The sequence below is a fragment of the Athene cunicularia genome, assembly GCF_003259725.1.
Source record: "Athene cunicularia isolate RWA chromosome 7 unlocalized genomic scaffold, athCun1 chr7_part1, whole genome shotgun sequence".
NCBI lineage: Eukaryota > Metazoa > Chordata > Aves > Strigiformes > Strigidae > Athene > Athene cunicularia.
This window is the reverse complement of record NW_020799107.1, coordinates 37,799,886-37,814,359: the sequence shown is the minus strand read 5'-3', so window position 1 is coordinate 37,814,359 and position 14,474 is coordinate 37,799,886. Positions and strand designations below refer to the sequence as shown.

Genomic DNA, 14,474 nt, shown 5'->3' with positions numbered 1-14,474 from the left:
ACAGCTTCAACCCCTCCAGGGATCCCAGGGACTCCCCCTGCCCTGGGCAGCCCATTCCAACGCCCAACAGCCCCTTCTGCACAGAAATCCTTCCTCAGAGCCAGCCTGACCCTGCCCTGGGCAGCTTGAGGCCATTCCCTCGGGGCCTGGCGCTGGGGCCTTGGCTCCAGAGACTCATCCCCCCTCTCTGCCCCCTCCTGGCAGGGAGTTGCCGAGGGCCAGGAGGTCTCCCCTCAGCCTCCTCTTCTCCAGACTGAACCCCCCCAGTTCCCCCAGCTGCTCCCCAGCAGACCTGTGCTCCAGACCCTGCCCCAGCTCCGTTGCCCTTCTCTGGCCACGCTCGAGTCATTCAATGGCCTTTTTGGGGTGAGGGGCCCAACACTGAACCCAGGAATCGAGGGGCAGCCTCCCCAGTGCCGAGCCCAGGGCTCAGATCCCTTCCCTGTCCCTGCTGGCCACACTGTTGCCCTCCTTGGCCCCCTGGGCACTCTCTGGCTCATTCTCACCCCCCCAGTCCCTCTCTGACCGGCAGCTCTCCAGCCACTCCTCCCCAGGCCTGTAGCCCCCCTGGGGGTTTTTGTGGCCCAAGGGCAGCCCCCGGCACTTGCCCTTAGTGAAACTCCCCAGTTGGGCTCAGCTCGTGGCTCCAGCCTGACCAGGTCTCTCTGCAGCCTCCCTGCCCTCGAGAGTTCAACACTCCCACCCAGCTGGGTGTCATCTGCAAACTGACTGAGGGGACACTCGATCCCCTTGTCCGGATCATCAATAAAGATGTTAAACAGGAGCGGCCCCAAAACTGAGCCCTGGGGCTCGTGACAGCCCTTCTCTCCTTGGAGAGAAGTTGTTTGGTGTTTTCCCAGTTAACAATGTTTATAGTCCAGGAATTGGATATGAAATGTGAAGTAAAACTCTCCAGATTGGTAAGGGGTTGTGAGACATAAACTCCATGCAGAAATGTTGTAGAGGTGCAAGGAGAGAGAGACACTTGGATATCTCTAACCCGGGTTCTTGGGGTCTTGCAGTTTGGTGTCCTGGGGGCAGGCACGCCTGAGGCCGTGTGACATGGCCTGTGCAGTCCCCCGGGGTTTAGACACTGGACCTGCCAGTTTACTGATTAAAATGTGGAGTGTCTTGGTTCTTGTTCTCTTGAAATACCTAGATAATTAGTCAGCTCTCCAAATTGACTTTCACAAAGTGAATAAGCAAACAAAATAAAAGAGCTTCCATTTTGACGCTTTCCTAATAATGAACTAATAAACTAGTCAATGAGAAGTTAATGCTAATCTCTATCTTTGCATAGTAAGTCACATTTTGTGTGTGTGTGCACAGTATATATGGGCCAGAAGCACAGCGCTGAGTCCGTGTATTACAAAACAAATACACACAGTGACTGTCTTTAGGTCATGGAAGTATTTTTAAGCTGGGCTGCTTGCCTGTGCATGTGCCCAACCACCGTGGCCGTAGCCGGCCGGACAGCCTGGGGCTGTTGAGGAGAGGGAGACCCCTGAGCGTACGCTGGGGGGGTTCATCTGCTTCAGCCAGCACCCCTTGATCGTAGCTGGCCTATGGCATTTGCTGGTCACGTCTGTCCTGCAGACTGGCCCCCCGAGTTGCCCTCATGAGCTGTGGAGGAGTATCACCCCATCTAGCTCTGCCCCTGCTCCAGGCTCGCCGTGTGCCCGGGGGGGCTGTGCCGTGCCGGTGCAGCGGGCTGCTCTCTGGGCTGTGCCGGGAACATTCAGCCCTTCGCGCCAGCTCTGTGGGCAGCGGCAGGCTCTGGGTGCGGTGCCGTGGCCACTGAGGCATCGCCCCGTCTGCTCTCGGGCTTCTGGCCTGTGGCTCTGCCTTCCCTGGTGGCTGGCAGAGGCAGGGACGGGAGGGCACAGTCAGTGCTCAGGCTGGTCCTGCAGCCTGCATGAGCCTTCCTCTTTGGGTGAAGCTCAGCTGATGTTTTTGTGTGGCACTGCAGGAGCACTAGGGAGGGAAAGGCTGGCTGGTAATATACCACAGGGTTGGAAAACCCACCGAGTAAAGGAGCAGTCTGGGCATAAGTAATAGTAACAAGTCATGAAGGAGAGTGTTTCCCTTTCGAACCCAGGAGTTCTTCACCAGAAATGTCTAATTTTTACAGCAGGTAGTTGTGTTGGTGGCGGACACATCAGGATGTGCAGCAGCTCACATGTATGTAATCAGTGTTACCTGTCTTTGTGCTCTGTTCAGTGGCTCTGCAGCCGGTGTGTGATGTTGCCCTGCTCTCCCTGTTTTCAGACCAGAGCAGTCCTCGGGAGGAGTCGCAGTGCCTTCATTCACGTCTCGTAAGGGATGGCAGGTTTGCTCTGCGGGCCAAGGCTGCACAGTCGTTCCTGGCCCGTTTGGGGATCACAGAGCTCCTCCAAGAGGTGCCATGTGAGGGGAGGTAGTTTTCTGCCAGAACTACTCCACTGGCTGCATCAGGTTTGCTCAGTCTTGCAGGGTTCTTGGGTCAAGAGAAGAGGTGGGAGCGTTAGGCTGGATTGGGCTGCAAACCAGATGAAGTTTCCTTGTAGGCTCGGTGCGGCTGTTGGAGGGTGGGCTCGCCGTCCTGCTCTCTATAGCTCCTGTTTCTGCCGCTCCTTCAGAGCCCAACTGCCTGTTCCTGTGGCCTGCAGCCCTCGGCTCTGCTCGCAGGCCACTGGTTGTCAGTGGCATCGGGAGCAGCCCGCTCGCTGGAGGGGCCGAGACCCCTGCGGCTCCAGGGAGGGCTGTCCCTGCCGGGGGTGCGGGCCTTGGGCGCTCTGGGGCAGGACGTGACCCACGGAGGTGTCTGGCTCTGAATGCCTCCGGCAGTTCCAGCCAGCCAAGCCAAGATCGAGGCCTTGGGTGTTACGATACCGGTTGTGTTGTATTGCTGCTGTCATGGGAGAAGGAACAGAACTTTGATTATAGGAATGTTTGGCGTATTTTTTCTTTTTAAAAAAATTCCACAAAATTGGCAAACTCATTAGTTGGTATGTGTATACCAGTACTTGAAATCAATCAATGTGACAGATGCTGTCTGATTTCAGGATTCTTTCCCTAATTTAGTTTTTGTTAGTGGTTCAGAAATGGAAAATTATATTTGTCTATTTGTTCATTGCAGGAGGATGGGAGGAAAACAAAGCGGAAGACAAACTGCGTTATATTCCCAGTGGACAGACTAATGATAGGCTTGAGAAAGGCCAACGCGGGGTATGCTCAGCTCCTATTTTAGGAGCGTCCCCTGTAGTTGTGCCTGGAAATGTTTCTTGTGTGTTAGAACTGAAAAAGAGAATGTAAATACGAGTTAAGCAGCCATAAACGTGTGTGTGTAACAGGGAGCGGTGCCTTGCTCTGTCCTTGACAGCCTCCTGCCTCCGCCATCAGTGAGCAGGTGGCTGCGGGCACCCCGGGTTCCTGCGTGGCACCCCGGGTTCCTGCGTGGCGCCCCGGGTTCCTGCGGGCGCCCCGGGTTCCTGCGGCGCCCCAGGTTCCTCTGAGCCGCCCGGGACCAGCGGACTCGCCCGCAGAGGCCGCAGCGACCCGGTGCCCTTCCTGAGAGGGGCTCTGGCAGAGGGGGTGTTACCGCCTAGGCGTCTCTGCACGCTTTTCTGAGAATACTTAGTTCAGTTTCCTACTCTGTACGTTCACTTATAAGTTCTTCCTTTTCCTTAGCTGAAGCACCTGGGTTTAGAAGGGAGGTGTCGTACCTGCTGACAGGGTGTGCTGCCTCTCGCTTTACTTTATACATCTGTGGTTACTGAGACGGGCAAGGTACTGCTCAGAGCCTTCTCCCTGGGGAAGTCCGTCCAGATTTACTTCTCAAGCAAGCTAGTTAAACCTGCTAAATCCTACGTAGCTGTGTCCACTGCAAATTTAAATGGCCTTAATTTGATTTAAAGTAATTTCCGGAATGCTCGAGAATAGCTATTTCCATACAGAATTATAATGTGGTTTAGCAAATCTGTTTTGAATTTACACTGTTAGGATTTTTCCCTCTGCTGAGTGTCTCTGTGGAGATGACCCTCCCGTGCTGTGTACCCGCAGTAGTGTGTTTGCCAGAGGTGATGTAAAATGTCACTGAACTCTTGAAATTTGAGTACTTGGAGCGAGCAGATACGACTGGTATTTCTTTGATGGTGCAAGCCCACATCTTTGTCTTGCTGAAACGGCTGAATTGCCGTCGTTAGCTCCTACTTGGTGGTTCTTCAGCACTAGCTGCAAGTAATGTTTCTCCCTTTAAACAAAGGGGTTTATTGTCTAATGATTTCATTATCTCTCTAGAACTGAAACTAAGAATAAGACGGTGTTTTTCCTCAACTCTCCCCTTCTACAGATGATGAACTGAAGCTAAATATGGTCCACTACGAATGCGTGTGTGAAGGCATGTCCTGTGGGAATGGGGATCGTTGCCAAGGCCAGCAGTGTTTTGCTTCCCTGAGCATTAATGACGGTGCTAAGGTTTACCAGAAAGGCTGCTTCCAAGTCTACGAACAAGGGAAAATGACCTGCAAAACACCTCCCTCTCCTGACCAGGCTGTCGAGTGCTGCCAAGGATACCTGTGCAACATGAACATCACCGCACAATTGCCCTCCTCTAAAGGTGAGAGGTTAATAAATAGTGAATTTTGACAAGGAAGAAAGGGGTCGGCTTTTGGCTAACTTGCTGGGAGCAAGATGGGTTCAGAGCTAGTGAAAGCAAGGGTTAAAGCAAGGGTCTAAGCAAGGCCGTGAGGTCTGGTCTTGCATTATTCCCCGCCAGGGCCCGCTGGAACACCTCCCATGACCGAGAGATTTTTTTAATCTCTTTTTTTTTTCTTTTTCTTTTCCTCTCCTCTCCTCCCTCCTTTCCAAGGGCAAACCTTTCAAGGAGAAGCTGCGGGTTACAGCATGGAGACACTAATCATCGTTATACTGGCTCCTGTGATCGTGCTGATAGTTTTCTCTGCAGTAGCTGTGCTGATCATCCGGAGAATACAGAAGAACCATATGGAGAGGCTCAATTCTAGGGATGCAGAATATGGCACAATTGAGGGACTCATTGCCTCAAATGTTGGAGACAGCACGTTGGCAGTAAGTAACCTGTGTGCATGGAGAAAATTAGTGTGAGCTCTTCACTCTGAGCTCCCAGCTCGTACCCTCCAGAGGTGGCCACATCAGTAACAGGAGCTTTTGCTGCCGGGGGATGCCACGTAGCATCAGGGCTCCTGTGGTGACATCCCTCTGCTTGCAGTGGAGTGCAACCAGAAGATAGCTTTTGCAGGTACAGCTCCTTTGACCTGGAGAATTGCTGTAAACCAGAGGCAAACCGTTCGTGCTTCTGAAAGCAGTGTCTGAGCAGCAGAACAGTATGCCTGGTTGGTGGGTAGCCTGAAGTGATATGAAAAATGTACTGCACCTTTGATGTGGAAAAGGCTGCCTGAAAGAGGTGTGATGTTATGGGAAGGAGAAGATAGACAGATATTTTTAACTTTTAAAAACTTCAAACCTGACTCCCATGATCTTAGTAGAAGGGTTCTTGCATGACTAGGAAATTAGTGAACTTTTGTTGACAGAAGAGTGATAGGACTTTTAAGAAATGAGAACCGCTTATTCAAAAACCACTTTTTAAAATAAGTTCTTGTTTACACAGTCTCTGGAAAATAAAATGACATGGGGAAGTGCTTCCTTTTTAGAGAGTTAATGTATCTTAACTTAAGGCCCAAAGAAAAAGTGTTCCCAGCAGCTTTCTCATGTTTTATCGAAACTGAGCAAGTGAGGCTTCAGAGGCAGTCTGAGTGTTTGTTTCTGAGACCAATGCAAAGGGAAGTTTCCTTCTTGCATTTCTAAGATAAAATCTCTTCAACATGAAGAGGCTGGAAAACACTTTTAGTGCTTTCCTGCCATCATGTGCTTTCACTGCAGGGTTGAAAAGTGGCTAAACAAAAACGGTCCAAAGGACAAAGATTTTTAATAGTATGCTACTAAAATAAATTGACTAGCTATTTTCTTTCTGTGTTTTGGGTTGCATTTCTGTCTGTAGGAGAGAGAAACAGAAATTTAAGTGAGGGATTACCTTCGGTATCTTCCTTAGCCCAATGATTTTTCTAGATGCTACAGGTTTGTATACATTCAGAGAGCAACGGATGAGAAGACTGTATGTTAAACACATTTTGGGAAAAAAAAATCAGCTAAGTAAGTCCCTGAGCTGAATGTTCTTGGAGGCTGGGAGAGAGGCAGATTTGCTTCTAGTTCACTCCACTCCTAGTATCCCGGTGTCCCTTTATACTACCATATGTATAACACTCCTCTAGGTCTGCTACCCCGGTTCACCTCACCTGTAGTACCCTCATAAAGGGCACTGCTTTTGGGTGCAGTCAGAGGAAGAGCTGCATCCAGAGGGCCTCAGGGTGGCCGTGCTGGTACCAGAGCTTGGCTTTCCAGCACTAATCCCCCTGGTAAGGCAGAGCAGTGGGAACAGCCTCTCTCCCTCCTAGAGCCTGAAACCTGGCTGCAGGCTCAAGGGTGGTGCGGCCTGCAGCAGCTTTCTGCTCCTGCCCTGCTGGTTTGCTTCACCTGATTTTTTTCAGATGCATTTGGCTGTCTCTAATGAGCCCAGGAGGACTGATTCTTAAAACAGCCAGTTTTGATACATTCACCATGAACCAGGGATGGGTACAACTGGTTATCTGTCGTTGAGCACCGACTTCAGCTCTTAACCAGCTCTTTTATCTTTTGTCAGTGCAAGACCATTTCCATTCCATTTGCAAACCTTTTTGCACTTAACGTCATTTAATGTTACTTGGAAACGGTGATTGAACCGGAGAAGAGTAAATTAAAACTATTTTTACAAGAAATTGGAGAAGTTGCTCACTGTAAAAGTTTGGTCTAAAGGAGCTATTTTGTTTTGTTCTCAGCTGTCAGACCCGCTTAGCTCTGTGATTGCAGTGCCTCTGGTGTGCCTCCTGAGTGCTGCTGGTCTAAAAAAAGTAATTGATAGTTCCTTGTTTCTAAATGTTCATCTGAACACTTAAGTCTTTTTAAATTCCGGATTTTTCTTCTCCATTGTGTGCTTTAAATTGCTGGTTTTGTTACACATTAGATTAGTTTACATTGAGGATTAGTCTCCACAGTGTAACAAATGCTTTAAAGCCCTAAGCTTCCTAATGGGGAATGGAAAGAGCTGTGTCCTCTTCAAATCTTGTTTTTACAGTTGCTGCAGATGAGGGTTTTGTCAAAGTTGAGTGTGTTGTTAGTTTGGGGTTTTTTTCTTCTGATACAAGCAGGAAGGAAAATGAGCTTTCAGTTTGTATTAAAAAGCAAAATAGCAATCTCCTCTCATTCTTGAATTATCTTTTTCTTGAGCACTCATTTAAAAAAATTGTTAGGAGAAGTGAGATTTCATCGGATCTGGTTAAAGTCCAGTATGGAGTTTGCTGGAAATATTTGAAAGTTGATTGTGCTTTTAGTTTTTTATCCTCTTTTCCTTTGCGAAGGAAAAAAAAGTCCAGTAATAACAGTTGTTAATGCTTTGAATTAGTATGGATGCCCTAGCCATAAAAGTAGCTGGGTATTAGCATTTTAAAAGACTAATAGAATTTTAACATTCAATTAGGATCTCACAGTTTTTTATAATCTTACAGTTTAAAGTCTCATTTCCATGCACTAAAAATACAAGGAACTGATAAAAGCTTTTTTAGAAGGACTCCTTATAGAAAATTTTCAGGAGTATCAATGACATATCTAGTGTACACGTTGTTTATTTTAAAATCGTTTTCAGTTATGACTAACTGCACCAAACTTGAATAGTTTGGATCAAAACTTCCCATGACTGACTTACCACAGAATGGCTTTTTTTTTTTTTTTTTTTTTTTTTTTAGGCAAGGAGACTTACAATAAATTGTTTGGGTGTTGTCTTTGAAAGAAGTTCTAATTTGGGGCAGGGACTAGCAACCTGGCAGGCTGCCTGCACAACTGCATGGCATTGCGCGATTTCCTTTCTCTTCTCTGTGACTAAATCAATTGTTAGCACTTATGGTTGGGATTTGGCTGCTGAAACAGGTGTCCAGTGGCATGAAGGTGCCACGTGGCTTTTAGTAGGTGAGTGTGAGGAGTGTGGCACAGGACCTGTGGAGAGCCGCCCGAGAGACGCCTGTCTGGAGGGCTTCAGCAAAAATGATTCCCCTCCCCATGTTACTTCGGACAGAATGGTCAGCTGAGCACAAATTGTGGGCAGGCAGGGGATTAGGAAGGTGCTGAAAAGGCAGGTTGCGTCGCAGGAATATGTTGGTTTTATCTGTCTTACCATTTCAGTTAGAAACTTTCAGCTGTGGCTATTCCTAAAGTGTTTACAGTAATAAAAGTTCACAGTTCTGAATGCCCGTTGCTAATACATGTTTATTCACAGGGATTTGTAAAATAGATTTTGAGAGTATCTAATGCCACAGATCGGTGGGGCTGGGGTGTGACCTTAGCTCTGGTTAGTGAGAACATGTCTGTGGTGCTGTGCCCTAGTAGTCATCTTTGCTGGGAGGAATGGGGAAAGTCTGCAGGAATGTTCAAAAGTAAATGCTGGGGTTTTTTCTGTTAACTGTGTAGAGATGAAGGTCTTAAGTATAGAAGTCAGAGAAAGTAAGGCTGTTTCTTTTTGACGTGGTTCAGATTATCACAAGTCATAGTAATTTTTTGGGGGGGGAGAAGTTGATATTAACCTATTTGAGATAGGTGACCTACAGAATTGAGGGAGCACAAGCTAAGTGAGAGAACAACAAAGTGCTGAAAAAGGGTGGAATTTCACTACAGAGGCTAGCTGGGAGGCTGTGGGTGAGCTTCCAGGTTCACAGGCAGTAAATTTATTGTAACTTATTTATTAAACAAGATAATCTATTTATTAAACAAAATAATACTGTAATGCCAAGTATAAGATAGAGACAGAATAAGAGATCTGAGAATGAAATGATATGTGATTTGTTTGCTGTTCCTTCCTGTGTTGTTTGTCGAACTTCCAGCAGAAGGCGATTATGCCCGAGTTACAGCTCCCCTGCCAGTCTCTTCTACGCACGGGACGTTTCTCATAGTGGTAGAACCTTGGGAAGAGCGTTCTCTGTCCACCTGTGCAGTGAGAGCAGCAGTGTCTGTGTCCTCAGCGAGTGAACGGCATCGCCAGAGCCCTTGAGATGCCAGGGACTTTGAACTGAACCCATCCTGTGCCGTGGTGCACCTTTGTGCGTTCGAATGGAGAAAAATGGTGGTTTCTCATGAGGTGTAAACTTCTGCTTTTCTTCTTGAACAGGATTTATTGGACCATTCCTGCACATCTGGAAGTGGTTCTGGACTTCCTTTCTTGGTGCAAAGAACGGTGGCTCGGCAGATCACACTTGTAGAGTGTGTAGGTTAGTATAATTCTTGTTCACATCTAGTGCCAAGTCTTGGTAATGAATGCAGAGAGAAAGCTTTATCTCCCATCCTAATCAACTGGTTTTCCTCAGTTGCTTATATAATATATGAAACTCCTCAGGCTTTGGTTTATGGAACACACTTGGTTTTGGAAAGTGAAGTGAAAAAATGCCTTTCAGATGAAAGGGACAAATATTATCTGTGCTTTGTCATTGCAAAATTTAAGCTTTGTTCAGCGATGTTAGAAAATAGAAACTAGGCTTGTCTGGGTACTTTGTAAACTAAATAAACTGCTTTTAGAAAAGCAAGCTCAACTTGAAGTTTGAAGCTGTCAAACTGTGAAACTTCTGTTCATTAAATGGTGTTCAATTAGAAAGCTTTAGAATTAAGAAAGGATCATCTGGATTTGAGATCTGGACTTAAAGCATCAAGCAAAGTGGCTAACATGGCATTTAAAAACAAAGCCAAGCCCCACGGTAAAAACCCTGTGATTTTGTGCCATGAAAATGGGAACACGAATGTTTTGCAGTTTCCTTGCTCTGCACTGTTGCTTTGGGACCGTGCAGGCAGTGAGGTGCTCCTGCTCTTTTCCCTCTGAAAGAGAGAATCTCTCTAGTAATTCTTCCCTAAAACTCTTCTGGGTCTTTAGTTTTTTTGCAGGACTTCAGTGTTAATTTTACAGAGCCATTAATTTTTTCTTCAGCATATATAAAAATTAATTGAATAGTGTTAAAATTGAATTTAGTAATTTTAGGAAGCATTTGGGTCAAAGATACCCTGAGGCAGCGATATTGAACCAAGATGCCTTACTGGTACTGGAGTGGTGAGGAAGGCATGATAATGATTGATTCTAGCAGGAAAAAAAGCCTGTTTTCAATATGTGTTATGCTGTTGCTTCAGTGATTTGAACTCGGAACAGGTTAACACCTTCTAGTAAGTCACTAGAAGTTTTAACTCATCAGGGTGTTAAATCAAGCCTGACTAAACCAGATGAATCTGTGAATCTATAGGGACTGGGCCTACATTTTACCAGTGTTTCTGTGCTTTTGGCTTATGGCATGTATTGAGTAGGCACAAACGTTCACACTTGCATAAAATCCAAGTGTACATCCTCTGATGCTCTGCGATTTCTTTTCATCAGAAACTGTAGAATATGATATGGATGATGATTTTGCCTGTGACATGGAGACATTTTTTTGTGGGAGTATATACGTGTGAATAGTATGTCTCTGGAATTACGCCTGCTCCCAAGTTAACTCAGACTGGCACAATTTCCAGAGAGCATGTGTTTTAGCCTGTGCAGCAGAACCAGATGAAAGCGCTTGTGCAAGGGAGTCTCTTCTGGGTGACAGCACTGAGACACCAGCACAGGGTGTCTCCTCATTTGGTTGTACCTGCTGTGGGTTCCTGCGTGCCCCCAGAGACCGCTGAGCCGCGGTTTGGATGTTTACAGTGGTCAGCTCTAGCACAGCTTGTTGCACGAAGCCTGAGGCTGTCGTGTTCGGGCTGTGATGGAAGGGGCAGTGACCGGAGCTTCTCTGCTGTGCCTTGTCATGGATGTTGCTTTGCTCTTGGGTACTTCATAATTTCATACATTTCTTCTAAGGTATTTGGGTAAAAAGCTTGGTGTGCAGACAGTGTGTCCTGATCTCCACGGGACAGGGGTGGGGGGTTGGGTTTTTCGAGGGGGTTTTTTAATCCTTTTGTGGGTGGGTTTTTTGTTTTGTGGTTTTTGTTTTGGTTTTAAATCCTCATTCTGCACTGTGTGTGCCTGGCTGTTTTGCAAGGGCTGATGTAAAGGCTGTATCCCCAGCATTATATATCCTTCCTGTCCTCCTAGCTTCAGAATTCCTAGCTGTGTCTGTGTGGTGTGCACTGGCCTTGCAGGTGCTGCAAAAGCGCTTTCGGTGCTGGTGGTTGAATGGTTACACCTGCTGGTACAAACACTCTGAGTACTGGACCAGTGTGCAAGGAGGAGGGTCCCTGTTCTCGGAGCTCGAGCTTGAAAACAAACAGAAAAACTTCAGGGACTGGATCACAGAGTGACTGTAAAGTGGCAAAAAGTGTATGCAGGGGTGATCAAACTACATCAGTGTGATATTCGGGCCATGACTGTTGATTTTCCATCCCATGAGCTAATCCTGCCCTCCTGCCCTGTGAAGACTCTTAGTTGACAGCTTCTGTGGTTTTTTTTCCCCACCAGGAAAGGGCCGTTACGGAGAAGTTTGGAGGGGTCAGTGGCAAGGAGAAAATGTTGCTGTGAAGATCTTCTCTTCTAGGGATGAAAAATCCTGGTTCAGGGAAACTGAATTGTACAACACTGTATTGCTGCGGCATGAAAATATATTAGGTAAGTGGGACAACCTCAGTCACGTAGCCTCGTGCAGGTGGTGTAAAGGTGAGTTACCTGAGCAGTGCCCCTGCAGAGCGCAGCAGGTTTGCCACGTACCTTCCACTCAGATGAGGCTCTTGTGTTTGCGATAAACAGTTGAAGGGAAATTTTAAGGGGGAGGCTTGCCAGGAGGGTGCCGAAATCTGAATCTCAACTGGAGAAGGTGGTGTAGCAACCATGAATCATTGTCCTCCTGCAATATTCCAGCAAGAAGCAGTCAACCAGTTGTTGGCAGCACGGTGTGGAGAGAAGAACGGAGGTGCCACAGACCCGCCTGCTAGGGATTCACCCCTGCAGCTCTTGCTGCAGGGCAGCCAAATGGCAAACGTGTGGCACAAGGTGTGAGGTGGAGAAGATGGGGTGTTTTTTTAGAACTTCAGTTCACCTGGGAGAAGTGGAGAAAAAGTGGGGAGGAGTTTATAATGAGATTTAAATATTTGATTACTTCTCCTTGTGCCTGAATAAAGTGCAGTGTGAATCCATTATTTTCTTCTGTTTAACTGTTATGCTCAGGGTCAAACTAAGCTTCTTTGGTGTTTAAACTTCAACTATAGTTGCCCCTGTATGATCTATCTCACTTCCCTGTAAATAGGAAAGTATTGCCTCGTATGCTCAGTTTTGAGAGCTTAGAAAATGGATTTTTGGTGTTGTGAGCCATGGCTGAGGTCTAAGTGGCCTTTTTGATCCCTAGTATGGACTTGTGTGCCACCTTTACAAATAAAAGCAGCAGCGTGTATTCTGAGTGCTGACGCGACCTCACCCGCAATCTGTCTGTCTTCAATCAGCTTTACTTGGGCTCCTTATTCTTGTTTCTTGTCAGAGAATATTACTTGGCTCTATAGCTCACCCTGCTTGATGTTTGTCTAATGTTTCCTGAAACAGCTCCTTTGTTACTACTGAAATAATTTGGTGGCCTCCTGAAAGGTGAATTATTGAACTTTCCTTCCCAAGAGAGCAAGTAACTTGGCTGAAATTACATTACACATTTCCCATGTTCCTCTGTCTGTGTTTAGTCTTTCTTAATAACTGTCAAATTTGCTGGCTATTTTATAGAATTTTTTTAGATGCGATATTAAACAATATCACAGATTACAAAAGTGTCACATTGTGCAGAAATCTGACTTCAGGAGAGAAAGTAGTGGGTGTTCTTGCTGACAAATGTCATATGTGGGCTTTTAATAAACATGATTTGTTCCTCTAACTTGGGAATAAAACTTTTGCTGCTTCCCAGCTAAAGCTGTTGAGGTCAACCGTGTGCCAATAAACAACAAATTCAGAGGGAGCTGCTCCTGAATTTTGGGTTCAGTTTTAAGACACAACATTTTTTGAAAGCAGTTTTTGAGGTTCGTGGGTTTTGAAGTGAAATTTTTCTCAGTTCCTTTGTAGAAAACCATTGTGACAATGCAGCTCTGATGCATAGAGGCGCTCTGCCTTACTTCTCCCTGGAAGTTGCACAGCAGTTGTCATGTCTGGTATTTAAAGGAGAAGAGTTACTACTGTTTTGTGTTATCTTCTGGTGCTGCCACTCTCTCCCCTTGGCCCTCTGGCGCTCGCTGCGGCCCGGGGCTGAGCTGGGGAGCCGTTAAGATGCGGCGTTTGGAGCCTGCAGCAGTTCAGAGCAGCCCCATAGTCTGATCCCCCAGGCTGCGGCAGTCCCGCAGCACTGGTCACTGCGGAGCGGGTTGTCCCTGTGGTGGGTGGGATTTGGTCAGCCTGTTTGGTCATTTGGACAGCAAGCCCTTGGCCTGTCTCTGGAGAGACTTACCTTGGATGTAGCTGTGACGCTAGATAGTGTCTGTGGCATGTGCGTGAAATGCCTTCAACCCTTTTCTCATCAGCCTGCACTGGCTGCTGCTTGTCCTTACAAAAGGAGATCACTGTTTATGACTTGTGAGGTGTTGTTTCTTCCCAGTGTGATCCTGTTGAGTGGTCAGCACATGTGCTGCAGCCTGGTGGTCTTTTTGTTTAGCTGGAAACTTCTACACCCCCCAAGTCCTTCAAAAAGAAGGAGAAAAAATGTAATATTTTTTTAAAGTCTGTGGTCCCAACGAGTAGTTGTTTGGTATGACTGACAAAATACATAAATATGTTCTTGTGAGTAGACGTGAGTTAGAGTTCCAGAATGCTCAGCTGTTTTTTCATCACACCAATACCTGCAGTATGATTCCAGTGCAGTGCGGCTGTGGAACAGTTTTAATTAAACAGAGTTTTAAATTGCAAGAGGGGCCTAGTAGTGTTGATCCTTTACATGGGGGAAGTCTTGAAGGAGCTCTGTGATTTTTACCTTGTTTCTCTTTTCTTCTTCCTCTCTTTCTAGGTTTTATTGCGTCTGATATGACTTCCAGAAACTCTAGTACCCAGTTGTGGTTAATCACCCACTACCACGAGATGGGGTCTCTGTACGACTACCTACAGCTCACTACCCTGGACACCGTCAGCTGCCTCCGCATCGTCCTCTCCATAGCCAGTGGGCTCGCACATTTGCACATAGAGATATTCGGAACCCAGGGGAAGCCCGCCATCTCCCACCGGGACTTGAAGAGCAAAAACATCCTCGTGAAGAAAAACGGACAGTGCTGCATAGCGGATTTAGGTGGGTTCGATTCCACGCCCATGCGCTCGGTACCTTGGGTGACACCGGCCGTCGGAGCTGGGAGGTGCCGGCCCCGGCCCCGGCCCCGGCCCCGCTGCGGGCGCTGCAGCAGCCGCGAGA

The 14,474-nt window shown here is 47.0% G+C and overlaps 1 protein-coding gene across 2 annotated transcripts in view; it reads left to right on the top strand.

Annotated features, from left to right (window-relative positions):
* ACVR1 (activin A receptor type 1) overlaps nucleotides 1-14,474 on the top strand; it is a 62,412-nt gene that overhangs the window by 35,658 nt on the left and 12,280 nt on the right. For both annotated transcript variants that reach the window (XM_026852917.1, XM_026852918.1), the window contains exons 3-7: nucleotides 4,331-4,597; nucleotides 4,850-5,067; nucleotides 9,266-9,365; nucleotides 11,573-11,719; nucleotides 14,079-14,354. In XM_026852917.1, the coding sequence (XP_026708718.1) occupies nucleotides 4,331-4,597; nucleotides 4,850-5,067; nucleotides 9,266-9,365; nucleotides 11,573-11,719; nucleotides 14,079-14,354 (1,008 nt within the window). The remainder of the gene's footprint in view (nucleotides 1-4,330; nucleotides 4,598-4,849; nucleotides 5,068-9,265; nucleotides 9,366-11,572; nucleotides 11,720-14,078; nucleotides 14,355-14,474) is intronic.